Here is a 21,967-nt window from a genome sequence, read left to right as displayed (position 1 = left end):
GGATCAGAGAATCACCAGTAGCAAGAACAAGCCTATGAATACGGCTGCCAGTAATTTTTCTTATCGATGGAGGTTATGATGTCGTTTAGAACCTTGAGCGTGGCTGAGGTGCACCCTCAATTAATATCAGTTGGCTTCTCATAGCCGATTATTCAGAGTATCTCTACCGCTCCCTCTAGAGAGTTGAAAACAGCGAGAGAGAGAGAGAGAGAGAGAGAGAGAGAGCGCTTGCATTCACACAGGAGAAGTACTCCAGACTGACCCTAGCCCCCCGACACATGAACTTTTGCAGCATAAATACTTTAGGCTGAGACAGAAGGGGTCGGGAGACACTGTGGCCCCATCCGATGATACCCCCAGGCAGGGCTAAACAGGAAGGATATAACCCCACCAACTTTGCCAAAGCACAGTCCCCACACCACTGGAGGGATATCTTCAACCACCAACTTACCATCCTGAGACAAGGCAGAGTATAGCCCACAAAGATCTCCGCCACGGCACAACCCAAGGGGGGGCCGCCAGCCTTGTTAGGCACCATGTGCCTCCAGGGAGGGGGAGGGGCTGCTGTGTGTTGTTTTGTATGAAGTGTAGATAGTTGTTTACTTGGTTGTAGATGGCTGTATAGATGTTGTTTACTTGGCTATTTAGATGGCTGTGTAGATGGTTGTTTAATTGGCTGTATAGATGGACATTTAGATGGTTGTTTACTTGGCTGTATGGATGGCTGTGTAGATGGCTGTATAGATGTTGTTTACTTGGCTATATAGATGGCCATTTAGATGGCTGTATAGATGTTGTTTACTTGGCTATATAGATGGCCATTTAGATGGCTGTATAGATGTTGTTTACTTGGCTATATAGATGGCCATTTAGATGGCTGTGTAGATGGTTTTTTAATTGGCTGTATAGATGGTCATTTAGATGGTTATTTACTTGGCTGTGTTGGTTCCACTTTTCTGGGCTCTTATTTACTTAACAAATAAGGAACACTCAAAATGTGCACTTGTAAATCATCATTTGAATCAAAATACAGCTGTAGACAGAAGTAAAACATCACACATACAACTAATGTCTCTCCTGAGTTCTGCAAAATAGGAAAAGTCCAAGTTGCTTTTAATGTGCTTGCAGTCAACACCTTCTCCTCATTAGACCAAGCCCATGCATATACAGTTATACAAACCTACAGGAGAAAACAATAGTTCCAGAGTTTTCTAAGGGCTCAGCAGTAATTTTCCACTCCCTAAGTTACTTTATAGTGGTATGTCTGACTAGTCTCTTATCTCTTTCACTCCCCTGCAGGGTTTTGTGTCTATGAATCTCTTTTAGCCTTGAGGCGTTTTCTCACAGATACCCTGTTTTGACTGCAATAACTCGCACATCTCTCAGACCGTTTCTTATAAGAGGCAGAGACTAGAAAAGAACTGTGGACCAGGATGAAATGAATATATATATATTCCTAATCTGTAGTCCAGGACCCTATAAATGTAGTGGGGGAGGGTTTTATAGCCCTTCCCATTCAATTAATACAACATAAACATAATCAATTATTATAATACATCAATCGTTTGGTGCAGCCCCCATCATGACCCCATCAGCTGTATAGATGGCCATTTAGATATTTGTTTACTTGGCTGTATAGGTGGCCATTTAGATGGCTGTATAGATGGTTGTTTACTTGTCTGTATAGGTGGTTGTTTACTTGGCTGTATAGGTGGTTGTTTACTTGGCTGTATAGATGGCCATTTAGATGGGTGGTTGTTTAATTGTCTGTATAGATGGTTGTTTCCTTGTCTGTATAGATGGTTGTTTACTTTGCTGTTTAGATGGTTGTTTACTTGGCTATATAGGTGGCCATTTAGATGGCTGTGTAGATAGTTGTTTCCTTGTCTGTATAGATGGTTGTTTACTTGGCTGTTTAGATTGTTGTTTACTGGCTGTATAGATGGCAATTTAGATGGCTGTGTAGATAGTTGTTTACTTGGCTGTATAGATGGCCATTTAGATGGCTGTGTAGATAGTTGTTTACTTGTCTGTATAGATGGTTGTTTACTTGTCTGTATAGATGGCCATTTAGATGGCTGTGTAGATAGTTGTTTACTTGGCTGTATAGATGGCTGTTTTGATGTCTGTCTCCCTGCTTTGTCAATAACTCTCCCATCACAGCGATATCATCAGCTTCCACTTTCCCGCCATTCAGTACTGGGTCTGAAGCATCAGGTCTGTCATGGTCAGAACCAGCTCTCTGTCTCTCCCTGTGTTGTTCACACCTGTCTGTCTGTCTCTGTAGGGTACGTCAGGACCAGACCCTACCACAGTCTACCTGGACATGAGAGCTCTGAGACATGAAAGGTATGATTCCACTGACCTCACCTTTACCTCACTATATTAAATAGGTCTTTATGTCCAGGACTATATTAAATAGGTCTTTATGTCCAGGACTATATTATATAGGTCTTTATGTCCAGGACTATATTATATAGGTCTTTATGTCCAGGACTATATTATATAGGTCTTTATGTCCAGGACTATATTATACAGGTCTTTATGTCCAGGACTATATTATACAGGTCTTTATGTCCAGGAAGGCCTTAAGACCTGAATTACAAAAACAAATCAGTTGATTGGCTAATGTTGTGTTGTGTAATCTGATGTGTTATTGGTTGACTAATAACAGTTATTGTGTGTGTAATATCACCAGGGTTCGTATGGTAGAGAGAGGCTCTCCACACAGTCTGTCTCTCATGGAGTCTGGCAAGGTAAGACACCTACCTCATGGATAGATTCTTATATTATACTGGACTGAAATATTTAGTGTCTGCACTGTGTTATCTGATTGTTGTGTCAACCAGATTCTACCTAGGGATGAAGGTTTACCGTAGTAAAATTGTGATGTGTTACCCAGATCCTACCTGGGGTAAGGGTTACCGTAATAACAACGTGATGTGTTACCCAGATCCTACCTGGGGTGAGGGTTACCGTAGTAACAATGTGATGTGTTACCCAGATCCTACCTGGGGTGAGGGTTACCGTAGTAACAATGTGTTGTGTTAAGCATATCCTACCTGGGGTGAGGGTTACCGTAGTAACAGTGTGTTGTGTTAAGCATATCCTACCTGGGGTGAGGGTTACCGTAGTAACAATGTGTTGTTTTAACCTGATCCTGCCTGGGGTGAAATTTAGGGTTACCATAGTAACAATGTGTTGTGTTAACCAGATCCTTTCTGGGATTAAGGTTAGGGTTACCGTAGTAACAATGTGTTGTGTTAACTAGATCCTGCCTGGGGTGAAGGTTAGGGTTACCGTAGTAACAATGTGTTGTGTTAACCAAATCCTTCCAGGGGTGAAGGTTAGGGTTACCGTAGTAACAATGTGTTCTGTTACTAACCAGATCCTTCCTGGGGTGAAGGTGGTTATCGCCAACACAGAGACCAAAGGACCTCTAGGAGACTCCCACCTGGGAGAGGTGAGACAAATTCTACAGGTCATATTACATGGCTATATGTCCTTTATCTGTCCTACTATGAGGCAGATGATCATTACTATATGACTATGTATGGCCCTGGAGGATAGCTATAGTATACAGTACCAGTCAAAATGTTGGACACCTGCTCATTCCAGAGTTTTTCATTATTTTGACGATTTTCTACATTGTAGAATAATAGTGAAGACATCAAAACTATGAAATGACATATCATGTAGTAACCAAAAAAAGTGTTGAACAAATCTAAATTTATTTGAGGTTCTTCAAAGTAGCCACCCTTTGCCTTGATGACAGCTTTGCACACTCTTGGCATTCTCTCAACCAGCTTCATGAGGTAATCATCTGGAATGTATTTCAATTAACATGTGTGCCTTGTTAAAAGTTAAATAGTGGAATTTCTTTCCTTAATGCTTTCGAGCCAATCAGCTGTGTTGTAACATGGGTTAGGGTTAGGGTGGTATACAGAAGATAGTCCTATTTGGTTAAAGTCCATATTATGGCAAGAACACCTCGAATAAGCAAAGAGAAATGACAGTCCATCATTACTTTAAGACATGAAGGTCAGTCAATCTGGAAAATTTCAGGAACTTTGAAAGTTTCTTGAACTGCAGTCGCAAAAACCATCAAGTGCTGTGATGAAACTGGCTCTCATGAGAACCACCACAGGAAAAGAAGACCCAGAGTTTCCTCTGCTATAGAGGATAAGTTCATTAGAGTTAACTGTCTCTCATCTCATGAGGACCACCACAGGAAAGGAAGACCCATAGTTTCCTCTGCTGTAGAGGATAAGTTCATTAGAGTTACCAGTCTCAGAATTTTGAACCCAAACTTTTGAACAGTAGTGTGCATATAAACTCAGCAAAAAAAGAAACATCCCTTTTTCAGGACTAGCTTTCAAAGATAATTAGTAAAAATCCAAATAACCTCACAGATCTTCATTGTAAAGGGTTTAAACACCGTTTCACATGCTTGTTCAATGACCCATGAACAATTAATGAACATGCACCTGTGAAACGGCCATTAACAGCTTACAGACGGTAGGCAATTAAGGTCACAGTTATGAAAGCTTAGGACACTAAAGAGGCCTTTCTACTGACTCTGAAAAACACCAAAAGAAAGATGCCCAGGGTCCATGCTCATCTGCGTGAACGTGCCTTAGGATTATCCAAGATGGCGTAGCAGTCGGACATGTGTTTTGTCTTGTCCCATGTAAATATAGTTTTCTCCCTCGTTTTTTTTCGTATAGATTTCATATATATTCTAATCTCACTTTCAATCCACGGACTGAATATACTCTCCTGCATCCCGCCTCACCCAATGTGGTTAGGATCTGCTATTTTTATACTTTAGAACCTGAACCCCCATCAGAAGCTAGCCAGCTACTGGCTAGTAGTCAGTTAGCCACTTCTAGCGGTCTTCACTGTTAACTTAGACACAAGCAAGCCTCAGCTTGGTAATACCTGCCAGTCTGCACAGCGCGATATCAACCGAGAGCATATCGGACTGCTTTTTCTCTACCACATCTCCGGATTCCTACCGCAAGCTCTGAACCTTTACACCGGATCATTGCAGCTAGCTAGCAATCTGAGTGGCTACCTCTGGCTAATGTCTCTGTCCCGAAGCAAGCACCAGTTAGCCTTGAGCTAGCCTCCCTAAAACACTTCCGCGAGCAGGCCTTTCTAATCGACCTTGCCTGGGTATCCTGGAAGGATATTGACCTCATCCCTTCAGTAGAGGATGCCTGGTTGCTCTTTAAAAGTGCTTTCCTCACCATCTTAAAAAAACATGTCCAGTTAAAAAAATGTAGAACTAAGAACAGATAAAGCCCCTGGTTCACCCCAGACTTTGACTGCCCTTGACCAGCACAAAAACATCCTGTGGCGTTCTGCATTCACATCGAAAATGCCCCCCTGATTTGAAACTTTTCAGGGAAATCAGGAACCAAAATACACAGTCAGTCAGAAAAGCAAAGGCTAACTTTTTCAAACAGAAATGTGCATCCTGTAGCACAAACTCCAAAACATTTTGGGACACTGTAAAGTCCATGGAAAATAAGAGCACCTCTTCCCAGCTGCCCACTGCACTGAGGCTAGGAAACACTGTCACCACCGATAATCGAGAATTTCAATAAGTATTTTTCTACGGCTGGCCATGCTTTCCACCTGGCTACCCCTACCCCGGCCAACACCCCCCACAGCAACTTGCCCCGAGCCCCCCCTTCCCGCTTCTCCTTCACCCAAACACAGACAGCTGATGTTCTGAAAGAGCTGCAAAATCTGGATCTCTACAAATCAGCTGGGCTAGACCCTCTCTTTCTAAAATTATCTGCCAAAATTGTTGCAACCCCTATCACTAGCCTTTTTTATTTATCCGTTATTTTACCAGGTAAGTTGACTGAGAACTTTCTCATTTTGCAGCAAAGACCTGGGGAATAGTTACAGGGGAGAGGAGGGGGATGAATGAGCCAATTGTAAACTGGGGTTTATTAGGTGACCGTGATGGTTTCAGGGCCAGATTGGGAATTTAGCCAGGACACCAGGGTTAACACCCCTACTCTTACGATAAGTGCCATGGGATCTTTAATGACCCCAGAGAGTCAGGACACCCGTTTAACGTCCCATCCGAAAGACTGCACCCTACACAGGGCAGTGTCCCCAATCACTGCCCTGGGGCATTGGGATATTTATTTTTTTAGACCAGAGGAAAGAGTGCCTCCTACTGGCCCTCCAACACCACTTCCAGCAGCATCTGTCTGAGATCCCCAAGGATTGGAAAGCTGCCGGGGCCATTCCCCTCTTCAAAGTGGGAGACACTCTAGACCCAAACTGTTATAGACCTACAGTGCCTTGCGAAAGTATTCGGCCCCCTTGAACTTTGCGACCTTTTGCCACATTTCAGGCTTCAAACATAAAGATATAAAACTGTATCTTTTTGTGAAGAATCAACAACAAGTGGGACACAATCATGAAGTGGAACGACATTTATTGGATATTTCAAACTTTTTTAACAAATCAAAAACTGAAAAATTGGGCATGCAAAATTATTCAGCCCCCTTAAGTTAATACTTTGTAGCGCCACCTTTTGCTGCGATTACAGCTGTAAGTCGCTTGGGGTATGTCTCTATCAGTTTTGCACATCGAGAGACTGAAATTGTTTCCCATTCCTCTTTGCAAAACAGCTCGAGCTCAGTGAGGTTGGATGGAGAGCATTTGTGAACAGCAGTTTTCAGTTCTTTCCACAGATTCTCGATTGGATTCAGGTCTGGACTTTGACTTGGCCATTCTAACACCTGGATATGTTTATTTTTGAACCATTCCATTGTAGATTTTGCTTTATGTTTTGGATCATTGTCTTGTTGGAAGACAAATCTCCGTCCTAGTCTCAGGTCTTTTGCAGACTCCATCAGGTTTTCTTCCAGAATGGTCCTGTATTTGTCTCCATCCATCTTCCCATCAATTTTAACCATCTTCCCTGTCCCTGCTGAAGAAAAGCAGGCCCAAACCATGATGCTGCCACCACCATGTTTGACAGTGGGGATGGTGTGTTCAGCTGTGTTGCTTTTACGCCAAACATAACGTTTTGCATTGTTGCCAAAAAGTTCAATTTTGGTTTCATCTGACCAGAGCACCTTCTTCCACATGTTTGGTGTGTCTCCCAGGTGGCTTGTGTCAAACTTTAACCAACACTTTTTATGGATATCTTTAAGAAATGGCTTTCTTCTTGCCACTCTTCCATAAAGGCCAGATTTGTGCAATATACGACTGATTGTTGTCCTATGGACAGAGTCTCCCACCTCAGCTGTAGATCTCTGCAGTTCATCCAGAGTGATCATGGGCCTCTTGGCTGCATCTCTGATCAGTCTTCTCCTTGTATGAGCTGAAAGTTTAGAGGGACGGCCAGGTCTTGGTAGATTTGCAGTGGTCTGATACTCCTTCCATTTCAATATTATCGCTTGCACAGTGCTCCTTGGGATGTTTAAAGCTTGGGAAATCTTTTTGTATCCAAATCCGGCTTTAAACTTCTTCACAACAGTATCTCGGACCTGCCTGGTGTGTTCCTTGTTCTTCATGATGCTCTCTGCGCTTTTAACGGACCTCTGAGGCTATCACAGTGCAGGTGCATTTATACAGAGACTTGATTACACACAGGTGGATTGTATTTATCATCATTAGTCATTTAGGTCAACATTGGATCATTCAGAGATCCGCACTGAACTTCTGGAGAGAGTTTGCTGCACTGAAAGTAAAGGGGCTGAATAATTTTGCACGCCCAATTTTTCAGTTTTTGATATGTTAAAAAAGTTTGAAATATCCAATAAATGTCGTTCCACTTCATGATTGTGTCCCACTTGTTGTTGATTCTTCACAAAAAAATACAGTTTTATATCTTTATGTTTGAAGCCTGAAATGTGGCAAAAGGTCGCAAAGTTCAAGGGGGCCGAATACTTTCGCAAGGCACTGTATATCCATCCTGCCCTGCCTTTCTAAAGTCTTCGAAAGCCAAGTTAACAACACAGATCACCGACCATTTCGAATCCCACCGTACCTTCTCCACTACGTAATATTGTTTCCGAGCTGGTCATGGGTGCACCTCAGCCACGCTCAAGGTCCTGAACTATATCCTAACCTCCATCGATAAAAGACAGTACTGTGCAGCTGTCTTCATCGACCTGGCCAAGGCTGTCAATCACGGCATTCTCATCGGCAGACTCAATAGCCTTGGTTTCTCAAATGACTGCCTCACCTGGTTCACCAACTACCTCTCAGACAGAGTTCAGTGTGTCAAATCGTAGGGCCTGTTGTCCAGACCTCTGGCAGTCTCGATGGGGGTGCCACAGGGTTCAATTCTCAGACTCTTTTCTGTGCTGACTCTTTTGTGCTGACTCTTTCAATGATGTTGGTCTTGCTGCTGGTGATTCTCTATTCCACCTCTACGCAGACGACAACATTCTGTATACATCTGGCCCTTCTTTGGACACTGTTTAACAAACCTCCAAATGAGCTTCAATGCCATACAACACTCCTTCATTGGAGTGCAGCTCACAGATTGGGTGCAGCTCACAGATTACTGCACCTGTACACAGCCAATCTGTAAATAGCACACCCAACTACCTCATCCCCATATTGTTATTTATCTTCTTGCTATTTTGCACCCCGGTATCTCTACTTGCACATTCATCATCTGCACAAATGTTAATTATTTTGCCACTATGGCCTATTTATTGCCTTACCTCCCTACTCTTCTACATTTACTGTACATAGATTTTTCTATTTTTATTTTATTTTGTGTTATTGACTGTGCGTTTGTTTGTGTAACTGTTGTTTGTGTCACACTGCTTTGCTTTATCTTGGCCAGGTTGCAGTTGTAAATGAAAACTTGGTTAAATAAAGGGTTATATATATAAATACCTGGTTAAATAAAGGGTTATATATAAAAAATACCTGGTTAAATAAAGGGTTGTATATATAAATACCTGGTTAAATAAAGGGTTATATATATAAATACCTGGTTAAATAAAGGGTTATATATATAAATACCTGGTTAAATAAAGGGTTATATATATATAAATACCTGGTTAAATAAAGGGTTATATATGTAAATACCTGGTTAAATAAAGGGTTATATATATAAATATCTGGTTAAATAAAGGGTTATGGTTATGTATATAAATACCTGGTAAAATAAAGGGTTATGGTTATATATATAAATACCTGGTTAAATAAAGGGGTATATATATATAAATACCTGGTTAAATAAAGGGTTATGTATATAAATACCTGGTTAAATAAAGGGTTATATATAAAAATACCTGATTAAATAAAGGGTTCTATATATATATATAAATACCTGGTAAAATAAAGGGTTAGGGTTATACATATACCTGGTTAAATAAAGGGTTATATCTATATAAATACCTGGTTAAATAAAGGGTTATATAAATAAATAAATAAATACCTGGTTAAATAAAGGGTTATATATGTAAATACCTGGTTAAATAAAGGGTTATATATATATGTAAATACCTGGTTAAATAAAGGGTTATATATATATATAAATAACTGGTTAAATAAAGGGTTATATATATTTAAATACCTGGTTAAATAAAGGGTTATATATATATTTAAATACCTGGTTAAATAAAGGGTTAGGGCTAAATATATAAATACCTGGTTAAATAAAGGGTTATGGTTATATACAGTGCCTTGCGAAAGTATTCGGCCCCCTTGAACTTTGCGACCTTTTGCCACATTTCAGGCTTCAAACATAAAGATATAAAACTGTGCTGCGATTACAGCTGTAAGTCGCTTGGGGTATGTCTCTATCAGTTTTGCACATCGAGAGACTGAAATTGTTTCCCATTCCTCCTTGCAAAACAGCTCGAGCTCAGTGAGGTTGGATGGAGAGCATTTGTGAACAGCAGTTTTCAGTTCTTTCCACAGATTCTCGATTGGATTCAGGTCTGGACTTTGACTTGGCCATTCTAACACCTGGATATGTTTATTTTTGAACCATTCCATTGTAGATTTTGCTTTATGTTTTGGATCATTGTCTTGTTGGAAGACAAATCTCCGTCCCAGTCTCAGGTCTTTTGCAGACTCCATCAGGTTTTCTTCCAGAATGGTCCTGTATTTGGCTCCATCCATCTTCCCATCAATTTTAACCATCTTCCCTGTCCCTGCTGAAGAAAAGCAGGCCCAAACCATGATGCTGCCACCACCATGTTTGACAGTGGGGATGGTGTGTTCAGGGTGATGAGCTGTGTTGCTTTTACGCCAAACATAACGTTTTGCGTTGTTGCCAAAAAGTTCAATTTTGGTTTCATCTGACCAGAGCACCTTCTTCCACATGTTTGGTGTGTCTCCCAGGTGGCTTGTGGCAAACTTTAAACGACACTTTTTATGGATATCTTTAAGAAATGGCTATTCTTGCCACTCTTCCATAAAGGCCAGATTTGTGCAATATACGACTGATTGTTGTCCTATGGACAGAGTCTCCCACCTCAGCTGTAGATCTCTGCAGTTCATCCAGAGTGATCATGGGCCTCTTGGCTGCATCTCTGATCAGTCTTCTCCTTGCATGAGCTGAAAGTTTAGAGGGACGGCCAGGTCTTGGTAGATTTGCATTGGTCTGATACTCCTTCCATTTCAATATTATCGCTTGCACAGTGCTCCTTGGGATGTTTAAAGCTTGGGAAATCTTTTTGTATCCAAATCCGGCTTTAAACTTCTTCACAACAGTATCTCGGACCTGCCTGGTGTGTTCCTTGTTCTTCATGATGCTCTCTGCGCTTTTGACGGACCTCTGAGACTATCACAGTGCAGGTGCATTTATACGGAGACTTGATTACACACAGGTGGATTGTATTTATCATCATTAGTCATTTAGGTCAACAATGGATCATTCAGAGATCCTCACTGAACTTCTGGAGAGAGTTTGCTGCACTGAAAGTAAAGGGGCTGAATAATTTTGCACGCCCAATTTCTCAGTTTTTGATATGTTAAAAAAGTTTGAAATATCCAATAAATGTCGTTCCACTTCATGATTGTATCCCACTTGTTGTTGATTCTTCACAAAAAAATACAGTTTTATATCTTTATGTTTGAAGCCTGAAATGTGGCAAAAGGTCGCAAAGTTCAAGGGGGCCGAATACTTTCGCAAGGCACTGTATATAAATACCTGGTTAATATATAAATAAATACCTGGTTAAATAAAGGGTTATATATATAAATACCTGGTTAAATAAAGGGTTATATATATAAATACCTGGTTGAATAAAGGGTTATGGTTATGTATATACATACCTGGTTAAATAAAGGGTTATATATATAAATACCTGGTTAAATAAAGGGTTATGTATATAAATACCTGGTTAAATAAAGGGTTATATATATAAATACCTGGTTAAATAAAGTTGTAATAAAAATGCTGCAGGGAGGCATGAGGACTACAGATGTGGCCAGGGCAATAAATTGCAATGTCCGTACTGTGAGATGTCGAAGACAGTGCTACAGGAAGACAGGACGGACAGCTGATCATCCTCGAAGTTGCAGAACACGTGTAACAACACCTGCACAAGATCGGTACATCCGAACATCACACCTGCGGACCAGGTACAGAATGGCAACAACAACTGCCCGAGTTACAGCAGGAACACACAATCCCTCCATCAGTGCTCAGACTGTCCTCGTTAGGCTGAGAGAGGCTGGACTGAGGGATTGTAGGCCTGTTGTAAAGGCAGGTCCTCACCAGACATCACCGGCAACAACGTCGCCTATGGGCACAAACCCACCATTGCTGGACCAGACAGGACTGGCAAAAAGTGCTCTTCACTGACGAGTAGCGGTTTTGTCTCACCAGGGGTGATGGTCGGATTTGCGTTTATCGTTGAAGGAATGAGCGTTACACCGAGGCCTGTACTCTGGAGCGGGATCGATTTGGAGGTGTAGACTCCGTCATGGTCTGGGTCGGTGTGTCACAGCATCATCATCGGACTGAGCTTGTTGTCATTGCAGGCCATCTCAACGCTGTGCGTTACAGGGAAGACATCCTCCTCCCTCATGTGGTACCCTTCCTGCAGGCTCATCCTGACATGACCCTCCAGCATGACAATGCCTCCAGCCATACTGCTCATTCTGTGAGTGATTTCCTGCAGGACAGGAATGTCAGTGTTCTGCCATGGCCAGCAAAGAGCCCGGACCTCAATCCCATTGAGCATGTCTGGGACCGGAGGGCAAGGGCCATTCCCCCCAGAAATGTCTGGGTACTTGCAGCTGCCTTGGTGGAAGAGTGGGGTAACATCTCACAGCAAGAAACGGAAAATCTGGTGCAGTCCATGAGATGCACTGCAGTACTTAATAATGCAGCTGGTGACCACACCAGATACTGACTGTCACTTTTGATTTTGACTCCCCCTTTCTTCAGGGACACATTATTCAATTTATATTAGTCACATGTCTGTGAAACTTATTCAGTTTATGTCTCAGTTGTTGAATCTTGTTCTGATCGTACATTTACACATGTTCAGTTTGCTGAAAATAAACGCAGTTGACAGTGAGAGGACGTTTATTTTTTTGCTGAGTTTATATATAAAATCTTCCCCTGTCTCTCTGCTAACACCTCTCCATCTTATTGTATAAGGTGTGGGTGAGCAGCCCCCACAATGCAACAGGTTACTACACGGTGTATGGAGAGGATGCTCTGCATGCGGACCACTTCAACACCAAGCTGAGCTTTGGAGACACGCAGACGGTCTGGGCCAGAACAGGATACCTGGGTTTCCTACGACGCACTGAGCTCACCGACGCCAGCGGAGGTTAGAGTCCAGACATCAGATCAATCAAATCACATTATATTTGTCACATGCTTCGTAAACAAGTGTAGACTAACAGTGAAATGCTTACTTAAGTCTCCTTTTCCATCAATGCAATATTAAAGATAAAGATACTAAATGTAATAAAAAATAGAACTAGTGACAGGAGGAATATAGTGACTAGGCAACGAGATAGATAATAGAAAGTAGCAGCAATGTGCTGTAAGTAGGGGTAAAGGATAGATAATAGACAGTAACAGCAGTATACTCTAGGTAGGGGTAAAGGATAGATAATAGACAGTAACAGCAGTATACTGTAGGTAGGGGTAAAGTGACTAGACAACAGGATAGATAATAGACATGGAGTCCAGTGTGTGGCCATGGAGTCCAGTGTGTGGCCATGGAGCCCAGTGTGTGGCCATGGAGCCCAGTGTGTGGCCATGGAGTCCAGTGTGTGGCCATGGAGTCCAGTGTGTGGCCATGGAGTCCAGTGTGTGGCCATGGAGTCCAGTGTGTGGCCATGGAGTCCAGTGTGTGGCCATGGAGTCCAGTGTTTGGGCATAAAGTCCAGTGCAAGATAGTTAGTTAAAAAAGTTAGTGTTCAGTGCAGGTAGTCTAGGTTAGCCATTTGATAAGCTATTTAGCCGTCTTCTTCAGCAGTTTTATGGCTTGCGCTAGAGAAGTTTGTTCAGGATCCAGTCGGTTTCAGATTTAGTGCATCTTTGCAATATTTTTTTCCATGGCAAAATTTAAAACACGAAGCAGACCAAACATGAAGCAGGTTATTATTATTTTTAAAAAAATTTGTCCACACTATAGATGGCAAAATCTGTCCTCTAATACAGGACTAGTAAAGGCCCAGAGTTACAGACTGCTATATCAGTCCACTAATACAGGACTAGTAAAGGCCCAGAGTTACAGACTGCTATATCAGTCCACTAATACAGGACTAGTAAAGGCCCAGAGTTACAGACTGCTGTATCAGTCCACTAATACAGGACTAGTAAAGGCCCAGAGTTACAGACTGCTATATCAGTCCACTAATACAGGACTAGTAAAGGCCCACACTATAGACTGCCGTATCAGTCCCCAAATACAGGACTAGTAAAGGCCCAGAGTTACAGACTGCTATATCAGTGCTCTAATACAGGACTAGTAAAGGCCCAGAGTTACAGACTGCTATATCAGTCCACTTATACAGGACTAGTAAAGGCCCAGAGTTACAGACTGCTATATCAGTCCTCTAATACAGGACTAGTAAAGGCCCAGAGTTACAGACTGCTATATAAGTCCACTAATACAGGACTAGTAAAGGCCCAGAGTTACAGACTGCTACATCAGTCCAATAATACAGGACTAGTAAAGGCCCAGAGTTACAGACTGCTATGTCAGTCCACTAATACAGGACTAGTAAAGGCCCAGAGTTACAGACTGCTATATCAGTCCACTAATACAGGACTAGGAAAGGCCCAGAGTTACAGACTGCTATATCAGTCCACTAATACAGGACTAGTAAAGGCCCAGAGTTACAGACTGCTATATCAGTCCACTAATACAGGACTAGTAAAGGCCCAGAGTTACAGACTGCTATATCAGTCCACTAATACAGGACTAGTAAAGGCCCAGAGTTACAGACTGCTATATCAGTCCTCTTATACAGGACTAGTAAAGGCCCAGAGTTACAGACTGCTATATCAGTCCACTAATACAGGACTAGTAAAGGCCCAGAGTTACAGACTGCTATATCAGTCCACTAATACAGGACTAGTAAAGGCCCAGAGTTACAGACTGCTATATCAGTCCACTAATACAGGACTAGTAAAGGCCCAGAGTTACAGACTGCTATATCAGTTCACTAATACAGGACTAGTAAAGGCCCAGAGTTACAGACTGCTATATCAGTCCACTAATACAGGACTAGGAAAGGCCCAGAGTTAGACTGCTATATCAGTCCTCTAATACAGGACTAGTAAAGGCCCAGAGTTACAGACTGCTATATCAGGCCCAGAGTTACAGACTGCTATATCAGTCCACTAATACAGGACTAGTAAAGGCCCAGAGTTACAGACTGCTATATCAGTCCTCTAATACAGGACTAGTAAAGGCCCAGAGTTACAGACTGCTATATCAGTCCTCTAATACAGGACTAGTAAAGGCCCAGAGTTACAGTCTGTTAATACAGCACTAGTAAACGTCTGTTAATACAGAACTAGTAAAGGTCTGTTAATAGAGCACTAGTAAAGGTCTGTTAATACAGGACTAGTAAAGGTCCACTAATACAGGACTAGTAAATGTCTGTTAATACAGGACTAGTAAAGGTCCTCTAATACAGGACTAGTAAAGGCCTGTTAATACAGGACTAGTAAAGGTCTGTTAATAGAGGACTAGTAAAGGTCCACTAATACAGGACTAGTAAATGTCTGTTAATACAGGACTAGTAAAGGTCCTCTAATACAGGACTAGTAAAGGTCTGTTAATACAGGACTAGTAAAGGTCCTCTAATACAGGACTAGTAACGGTCTGTTAATACAGGACTAGTAAAGGTCCTCTAATACAGGACTAGTTAAGGTCTGTTAATACAGGACTAGTAAAGGTCTGTTAATACAGGACTAGTAAAGGTCTGTTAATACAGGACTAGTAAAGGTCCTCTAATACAGGACTAGTAAAGGTCTGTTAACACAGGACTAGTAAAGGTCTGTTAATACAGAACTAGTAATACAGGACTAGTAAAGGTCTGTTAATACAGGACTAGTAAAGGTCCTCTAATACAGGACTAGTAAATGTCTGTTAATACAGGACTAGTAAATGTCTGTTAATACAGGACTAGTAAAGGTCTGTTAATACAGGACTAGTAAAGGTCTGTTAATACAGGACTAGTAAATGTCTGTTAATACAGGACTAGTAAATGTATGTTAATACAGGACTAGTAAAGGTCCTCTAATACAGGACTAGTAAAGGTCTGTTAATACAGGACTACTAAAGGTCTGGTAATACAGGACTAGTAAAGGTCCTCTAATACAGGACTAGTAAAGGTCTGTTAATACAGGACTAGTAAAAGTCTGGTAATACAGGACTAGTAATACAGGACTAGTAAAGATCTGTTAATACAGGACTAGTAAAGGTCCTCTAATACAGGACTAGTAAAGGTCTGTTAATAAATCAAATCAAATGTATTTATATAGCCCTTCGTACATCAGCTGATATCTCAAAGTGCTACACAGAAACCCAGCCTAAAACCGCAAACAGCAAGCAATGCAGGTGTAGAAGCACGACTAATACAGGACTAGTAAAGGTTTACCTAGAGGAGAGTTAACAAACGTTAACAATGACCCCTACTGACGTTAACAATGACCACTACTGATGTTAACAATGACCCCTACTGACGTTAACAATGACCACTACTGACGTTAACAATGACCCCTACTGACGTTAACAATGACCCCTACTGACGTTAACAATGACCCCTACTGACGTTAACAATGACCCCTACTGACGTTAACAATGACCCCTACTGACGTTAACAATGACCCCTACTGACGTTAACAATGACCCCTACTGACGTTAACAATGACCCCTACTGACGTTAACAATGACCCCTACTGACGTTAACCTGCTCCAACACTATTCTAGATTACTGAGAAGAGACTCCTATACCAACACCTACTGTACTCAGACACCATTCAAATCATATCAAACTTTCTTTGTCTCGTGCGCCGAATACAACAAGTGTAGACCTTACAGTGAAATGCTTACCGGTACTTACAAGCCCTTAACTAACAGCGCAGTTCAAGAAGAGTTAAGAAAATATTTACCAGGTGGACTAAAATAAAAAGTAATAATTTCAAGTAACACAACAATAATGAGGCTCTATACAGGGGACGCCGGCACCGAGTCAGGAAGTAGTTTTTGAAATGCTGTGTAATATTTAGTTCTTATTGGACGTTGCTAACCTGTGTTGCAGAACGTCATGATGCTCTCTATGTGGTGGGGTCTCTGGATGAGACATTGGAGCTGAGAGGGATGAGGTATCATCCCATCGACATCGAAACATCCGTTATCCGCTCACACAAGAGCATCGCTGAATGGTGAGGCACATTAATCTATACCCACATATCTGTAGTCCTACATCTACACACAAGAGACTCTAGTCCCACATCTACACACAGGAGACTCTAGTCCCACATCTACACACAGGAGACTCTAGTCCCACATTTACACACAGGGGACTCTATAGACGCACATCTACACACAGGGAACTCTATAGACCCACATCTACACACGGGACTCTATAGACCCACATCTACACACAGGGGACTCTATAGACCCACATCTACACACAGGGGACTCTATAGTCCCACATCTACACACAGGAGACTCTATAGACCCACATCTACACACAGGAGACTATATAGTTCCACATCTACAAACAGGAGACTCTATAGTCCCACGTCTACACATAGGGAACTCTATAGACCCACATCTACACACGGGACTCTATAGACCCACATCTACACACAGGGGACTCTATAGACCCACATCTACACACAGGGACTCTATAGTCCCACATCTACACACAGGAGACTCTATAGACCCACATCTACACACAGGAGACTATATAGTCCCACATCTACAAACAGGAGACTCTATAGTCCCACGTCTACACACAGGAGACTATATTCCCACATCTACACACAGGGGACTGTATAGTCCCACATCTACACGCAATATACAGATTAACTCAGAGGCTCGTGATATCTTTCAATGTCAGGTGTTGTGTAGCATGTATTCGAAAATTATTTGTGTAAGGTCAAACTTGATCAGTTCTATATCTGACCACTGAACTCCTGTCTCCCCTGCCTTCCCCTTTTCCCGTCTCTCCTCTGTCTCCCCTTTCTTCCCCTGTCTCTCCCCTGCCTTTCCCCGTCTCTCTTCCCTGCTTTCCCCCATTTCTCTCCCCTGCCTTCCCTGTTTATCCCCCTCTCTGTTCTGTTTTTACTTGCTAGTAGTGGAGCTCACACTGTTAATGCTGACGGTATAATCTGAACTTCTCTCCCTCTCCTCCCTGTTTCAGTGCTGTGTTCACGTGGACCAACCTCCTGGTGGTAGTAGTGGAGCTGTCTGGGTCAGAGCAGGAGGCTCTGGACCTAGTTCCCCTGGTGACTAACGTGGTTCTGGAGGACCACTACCTGATAGTGGGTGTGGTGGTGGTGGTGGATCCAGGGGTTATACCTATCAACTCAAGAGGAGAGAAACAGAGGATGCACCTACGGGATGGCTTCCTGGCTGACCAGCTGGACCCCATTTATGTGGCCTACAATATGTAAACAACAAAATGTCCACAAGATGTAAACACCTGGACCCCGTCTATGTGACATGTAAACAAAGGAGGAGGAGGAGGGAGAGCTGCTCAGAGAATGAGAAATGGACTATGGACCACACAGCAGAAATGGACTATGGACCACACAGCAGAAATGAACTATGGACCACACAGCAGAAATGGACTATGGACCACACAGCAGAAATGGACTATGGACCACACAGCAGAAACCTCTTGGTGTCTCTTTCTCCCTGTCTCAGCAGAATAGTGATAGGTCTTGGTGGGGCTGTACAGTCAGAATAGTGATGGGTCTTGGTGGGACTGTACAGTCAGAATAGTGATGGTACAGTCAGAATAGTGATGGTCTTGGTGGGGCTGTACAGTCAGAATAGTGATGGGTCTTGGTGGGGCTGTACAGTCAGAATAGTGATGGTCTTGCTGGGGCTGTACAGTCAGAATAGTGATGGGTCTTGGTGGGGCTGTACAGTCAGAAAAGTGATGGTTCTTGGTGGGGCTGTACAGTCAGAATAGTGATGGTCTTGGTGGGGCTGTACAGTCAGAATAGTGATGGGGCTGTACAGTCAGAATAGTGATGGTCTTGGTGGGGCTGTACAGTCAGAATAGTGATGGGTCTTGGTGGGGCTGTACAGTCAGAATAGTGATGGTCTTGGTGGGGCTGTACAGTCAGAATAGTGATGGGTCTTGGTGGGGCTGTACAGTCAGAATAGTGATGGGTCTTGGTGGGGCTGTACAGTCAGAATTGTGATGGGTCTTGGTGGGGCTCTACAGTCAGAATAGTGATGGTTCTTGGTGTGGCTGTACAGTCAGAATAGTGATGGTCTTGGTGGGGCTGTACAGTCAGAATAGTGATGGGTCTTGGTGGGGCTGTACAGTCAGAATAGTGATGGGTCTTGGTGGGGCTGTACAGTCAGAATTGTGATGGGTCTTGGTGGGGCTCTACAGTCAGAATAGTGATGGGTCTTGGTGTGGCTGTACAGTCAGAATAGTGATGGTCTTGGTGGGGCTGTACAGTCAGAATAGTGATGGGTCTTGGTGGGGCTGTACAGTTAGAATAGTGATGGGTCTTGGATAGGTCTTGGTGGGGCTGTACAGTCAGAATAGTGATGGTCTTGGTGGGGCTGTACAGTCAGAATAGTGATGGTCTTGGTGGGGCTGTACAGTCAGAATAGTGATGGGTCTTGGTGGGGCTGTACAGTCAGAAAAGTGATGGTTCTTGGTGGGGCTGTACAGTCAGAATAGTGATGGGTCTTGGTGGGGCTGTACAGTCAGAATAGTGATGGTCTTGGTGGGGCTGTACAGTCAGAATAGTGATGGGTCTTGGTGGGGCTGTACAGGCAGAATAGTGATGGGTCTTGGTGGGGCTGTACAGTCAGAATAGTGAAGGGTCTTGGTGGGGCTGTACAGTCAGAATAGTGATGGGTCTTGGTGGGGCTGTACAGTCAGACCAGGAAGGCAAGGGACTAGATGGGACTGGAGGAGCAGGCAGGGGACTGGAGGAGCAGGCAGGGGACTAGATGGGACTGGAGTAGCAGGCAGGGGACTGGAGGAGGAGGCTAATGCCAACACTGTGGAGGAGATGGGAGGGACTGATTGTTCATTCCAGCTGGGTTCCTTTAACAATGTTATGTTACAATTTTATATCATACACTTATTAGTACTTTATGGCATGAAGAGTTGAAGACACATTTCTTGTCCTCCTTGGTCTCAGCAGTCCATTCCAAAAATAACTGTTGAAACAGTCCAAAACAGAGAACTTTAACGTATAAAATATGTAATATATTATTCCAACACTAATTGTTTCAGACTTCATGTAATCAGTTAATACTCTGGCAAAGAACATCATTGGGATTTAACATGATCAACTTGCCACATTTTAAATGAGGCCTTAAGTATTCCCCAGATGCCTGTTCCTGTCTGATTTTACTTGTGTTGATGTGAGGCAGCTGGTTGGCTGAGGAGGTCGTCAGGTTGAATGATTAGCCCTTGTGCACGTCCCAATATCTCCTGAAGTATGCGCTTGTTCACTACTTCCCACAAATCTAAAAGCATTGTATTGGTGGAGGCATGGTCTACTGGGAGTTTCCACCATATTTGTTATACCAGTCATTTCCTTTCTAATCAGTGGAGGGATGTGAACATGTTCACACTTTAAACATTTGGAGCATAGCCCTTCTCTCTGTGTGGCTGCAACATGAATACTCTTTCATTGTTTGTATCTAGTGGAATCTGGAGGTATTTTTGCTGAAGATAGTATGAATAAAAAGCTCACAGATCACATGGAGACATGGGGTCTGATGAGGGCCAGGCGGTGACATTACATGATTCTCTCAGAAGACTTCTCTAATGAGTGAGAGGTTGCAGTACATGTTGTTCCTCTACCATCATCCATCATACCTACTATGTAAAGACCACTCCTCTGTAACCATAGTGCATCCTGTTGGCCCAGGCAACAGCCTGCTGTAAGTATGTACAGAGTTATGTAAGTTAATATTATTGGGCCCCAGATAGAGCCTCTTGCTCTGGGTACATGGTTCATGTGTGGGAAGAGACTGAAGATGTTTCAGATGAACCTCCAGACTAACCACATATTAACATGTTACTGTCTGAAGACAACAGAACAAAAGGAAAGAAGCCTTGTAATATGTATTGTATGAACACTGAGAACTGGCTACTGCAGGGAGGCAACACCCTGGGGACTGGCTACTGCAGGGAGGCAACCAAGCAACACCCTGGGGACTGGCTACTGCAGGGAGGCAACACCCTGGGGACTGGCTACTGCAGGGAGGCAACCAAGCAACACCCTGGGGACTGGCTACTGCAGGGAGGCAACCAAGCAACACCCTGGGGACTGGCTACTGCAGGGAGGCAACCAAGCAACACCCTGGGGACTGGCTACTGCAGGGAGGCAACCAAACAACACCCTGGGGACTGGCTACTGCAGGGAGGCAACCAAGCAACACCCTGGGGACTGGCTACTGCGGGGAGGCGCAACCAAGCAATACCCTGGGGACTGGCTACTGCAGGGAGGCGCAAACAAGCAACACCCTGGGGACTGGCTACTGCGGGGAGGCAACCAAGCAACACCCTGGGGACTGGCTACTGCGGGGAGGCGCAACCAAGCAACACCCTGGGGACCGGCTACTGCAGGGAGGCAACCAAGCAACACCCTGGGGACCGGCTACTGCAGGGAGGAAACCAAGCAACACCCTGGGGACTGGCTACTGCAGGGAGGAAACCAAGCAACACCCTGGGGACTGGCTACTGCAGGGAGGAAACCAAGCAACACCCTGGGGACTGGCTACTGCATTGAGGCAACCAAGCAACACCCTGGGGACTGGCTACTGCAGGGAGACAACCAAGCAACACCCTGGGGACTGGCTACTGCAGGGAGACAACCAAGCAACACCCTGGGGACTGGCTACTGCATGGAGACAACCAAGCAACACCCTGGGGACTGGCTACTGCAGAGAGACAACCAAGCAACTTTCTGACAGACTGTTCTGATGAATGGTGACATCTGTCATCCTGGAGATATTTTGAGGACATTCTGTTTGTGTAAAGATTCATGTGTCTGGTTTGTTGTCATTATTTTCACAACATGCTTTCTTAATAAATACAATGCTTTTATCACATGATAATGTTTGTACTTGGAGACTGAACACTTAAATAATCAAGTGTAGACTAACAGTGAAATGCTTACTGACAGCCCTTCCCAGCAATGCAGAATAATAATAGAAACAAATAACAACACAACACATTTAATCCTAGTAAAAATTGCCTGTCTTAGGTCAGTTAGGTTCCTCACTTTATTTTAATAATGTGAAATGTCAGAATAATA

General features: G+C 43.2%; 1 protein-coding gene across 12 annotated transcripts in view; it reads left to right on the top strand.

The window, feature by feature from the left end:
- Positions 1-21,761, top strand: part of dip2a (DIP2 acetate--CoA ligase A) — a 200,069-nt gene extending 178,308 nt beyond the window's left edge. For all 12 annotated transcript variants that reach the window (XM_090216476.1, XM_090216474.1, XM_090216475.1 and 9 more), the window contains 6 exons: positions 2,288-2,349; positions 2,699-2,756; positions 3,389-3,463; positions 12,620-12,794; positions 16,753-16,876; positions 17,863-21,761. In XM_090216476.1, the coding sequence (XP_090072602.1) occupies positions 2,288-2,349; positions 2,699-2,756; positions 3,389-3,463; positions 12,620-12,794; positions 16,753-16,876; positions 17,863-18,115 (747 nt within the window). In that variant the 3' untranslated portion in view covers positions 18,116-21,761. The remainder of the gene's footprint in view (positions 1-2,287; positions 2,350-2,698; positions 2,757-3,388; positions 3,464-12,619; positions 12,795-16,752; positions 16,877-17,862) is intronic.
- Positions 21,762-21,967: the final 206 nt, after the last annotated feature.

This window comes from Oncorhynchus mykiss, chromosome 22 (assembly GCF_057628025.1).
Source record: "Oncorhynchus mykiss isolate SJ-2025 chromosome 22, ASM5762802v1, whole genome shotgun sequence".
NCBI lineage: Eukaryota > Metazoa > Chordata > Actinopteri > Salmoniformes > Salmonidae > Oncorhynchus > Oncorhynchus mykiss.
Note: the sequence above shows the minus strand (reverse complement) of the source record. Positions and strands in the feature narration are given on the sequence as shown.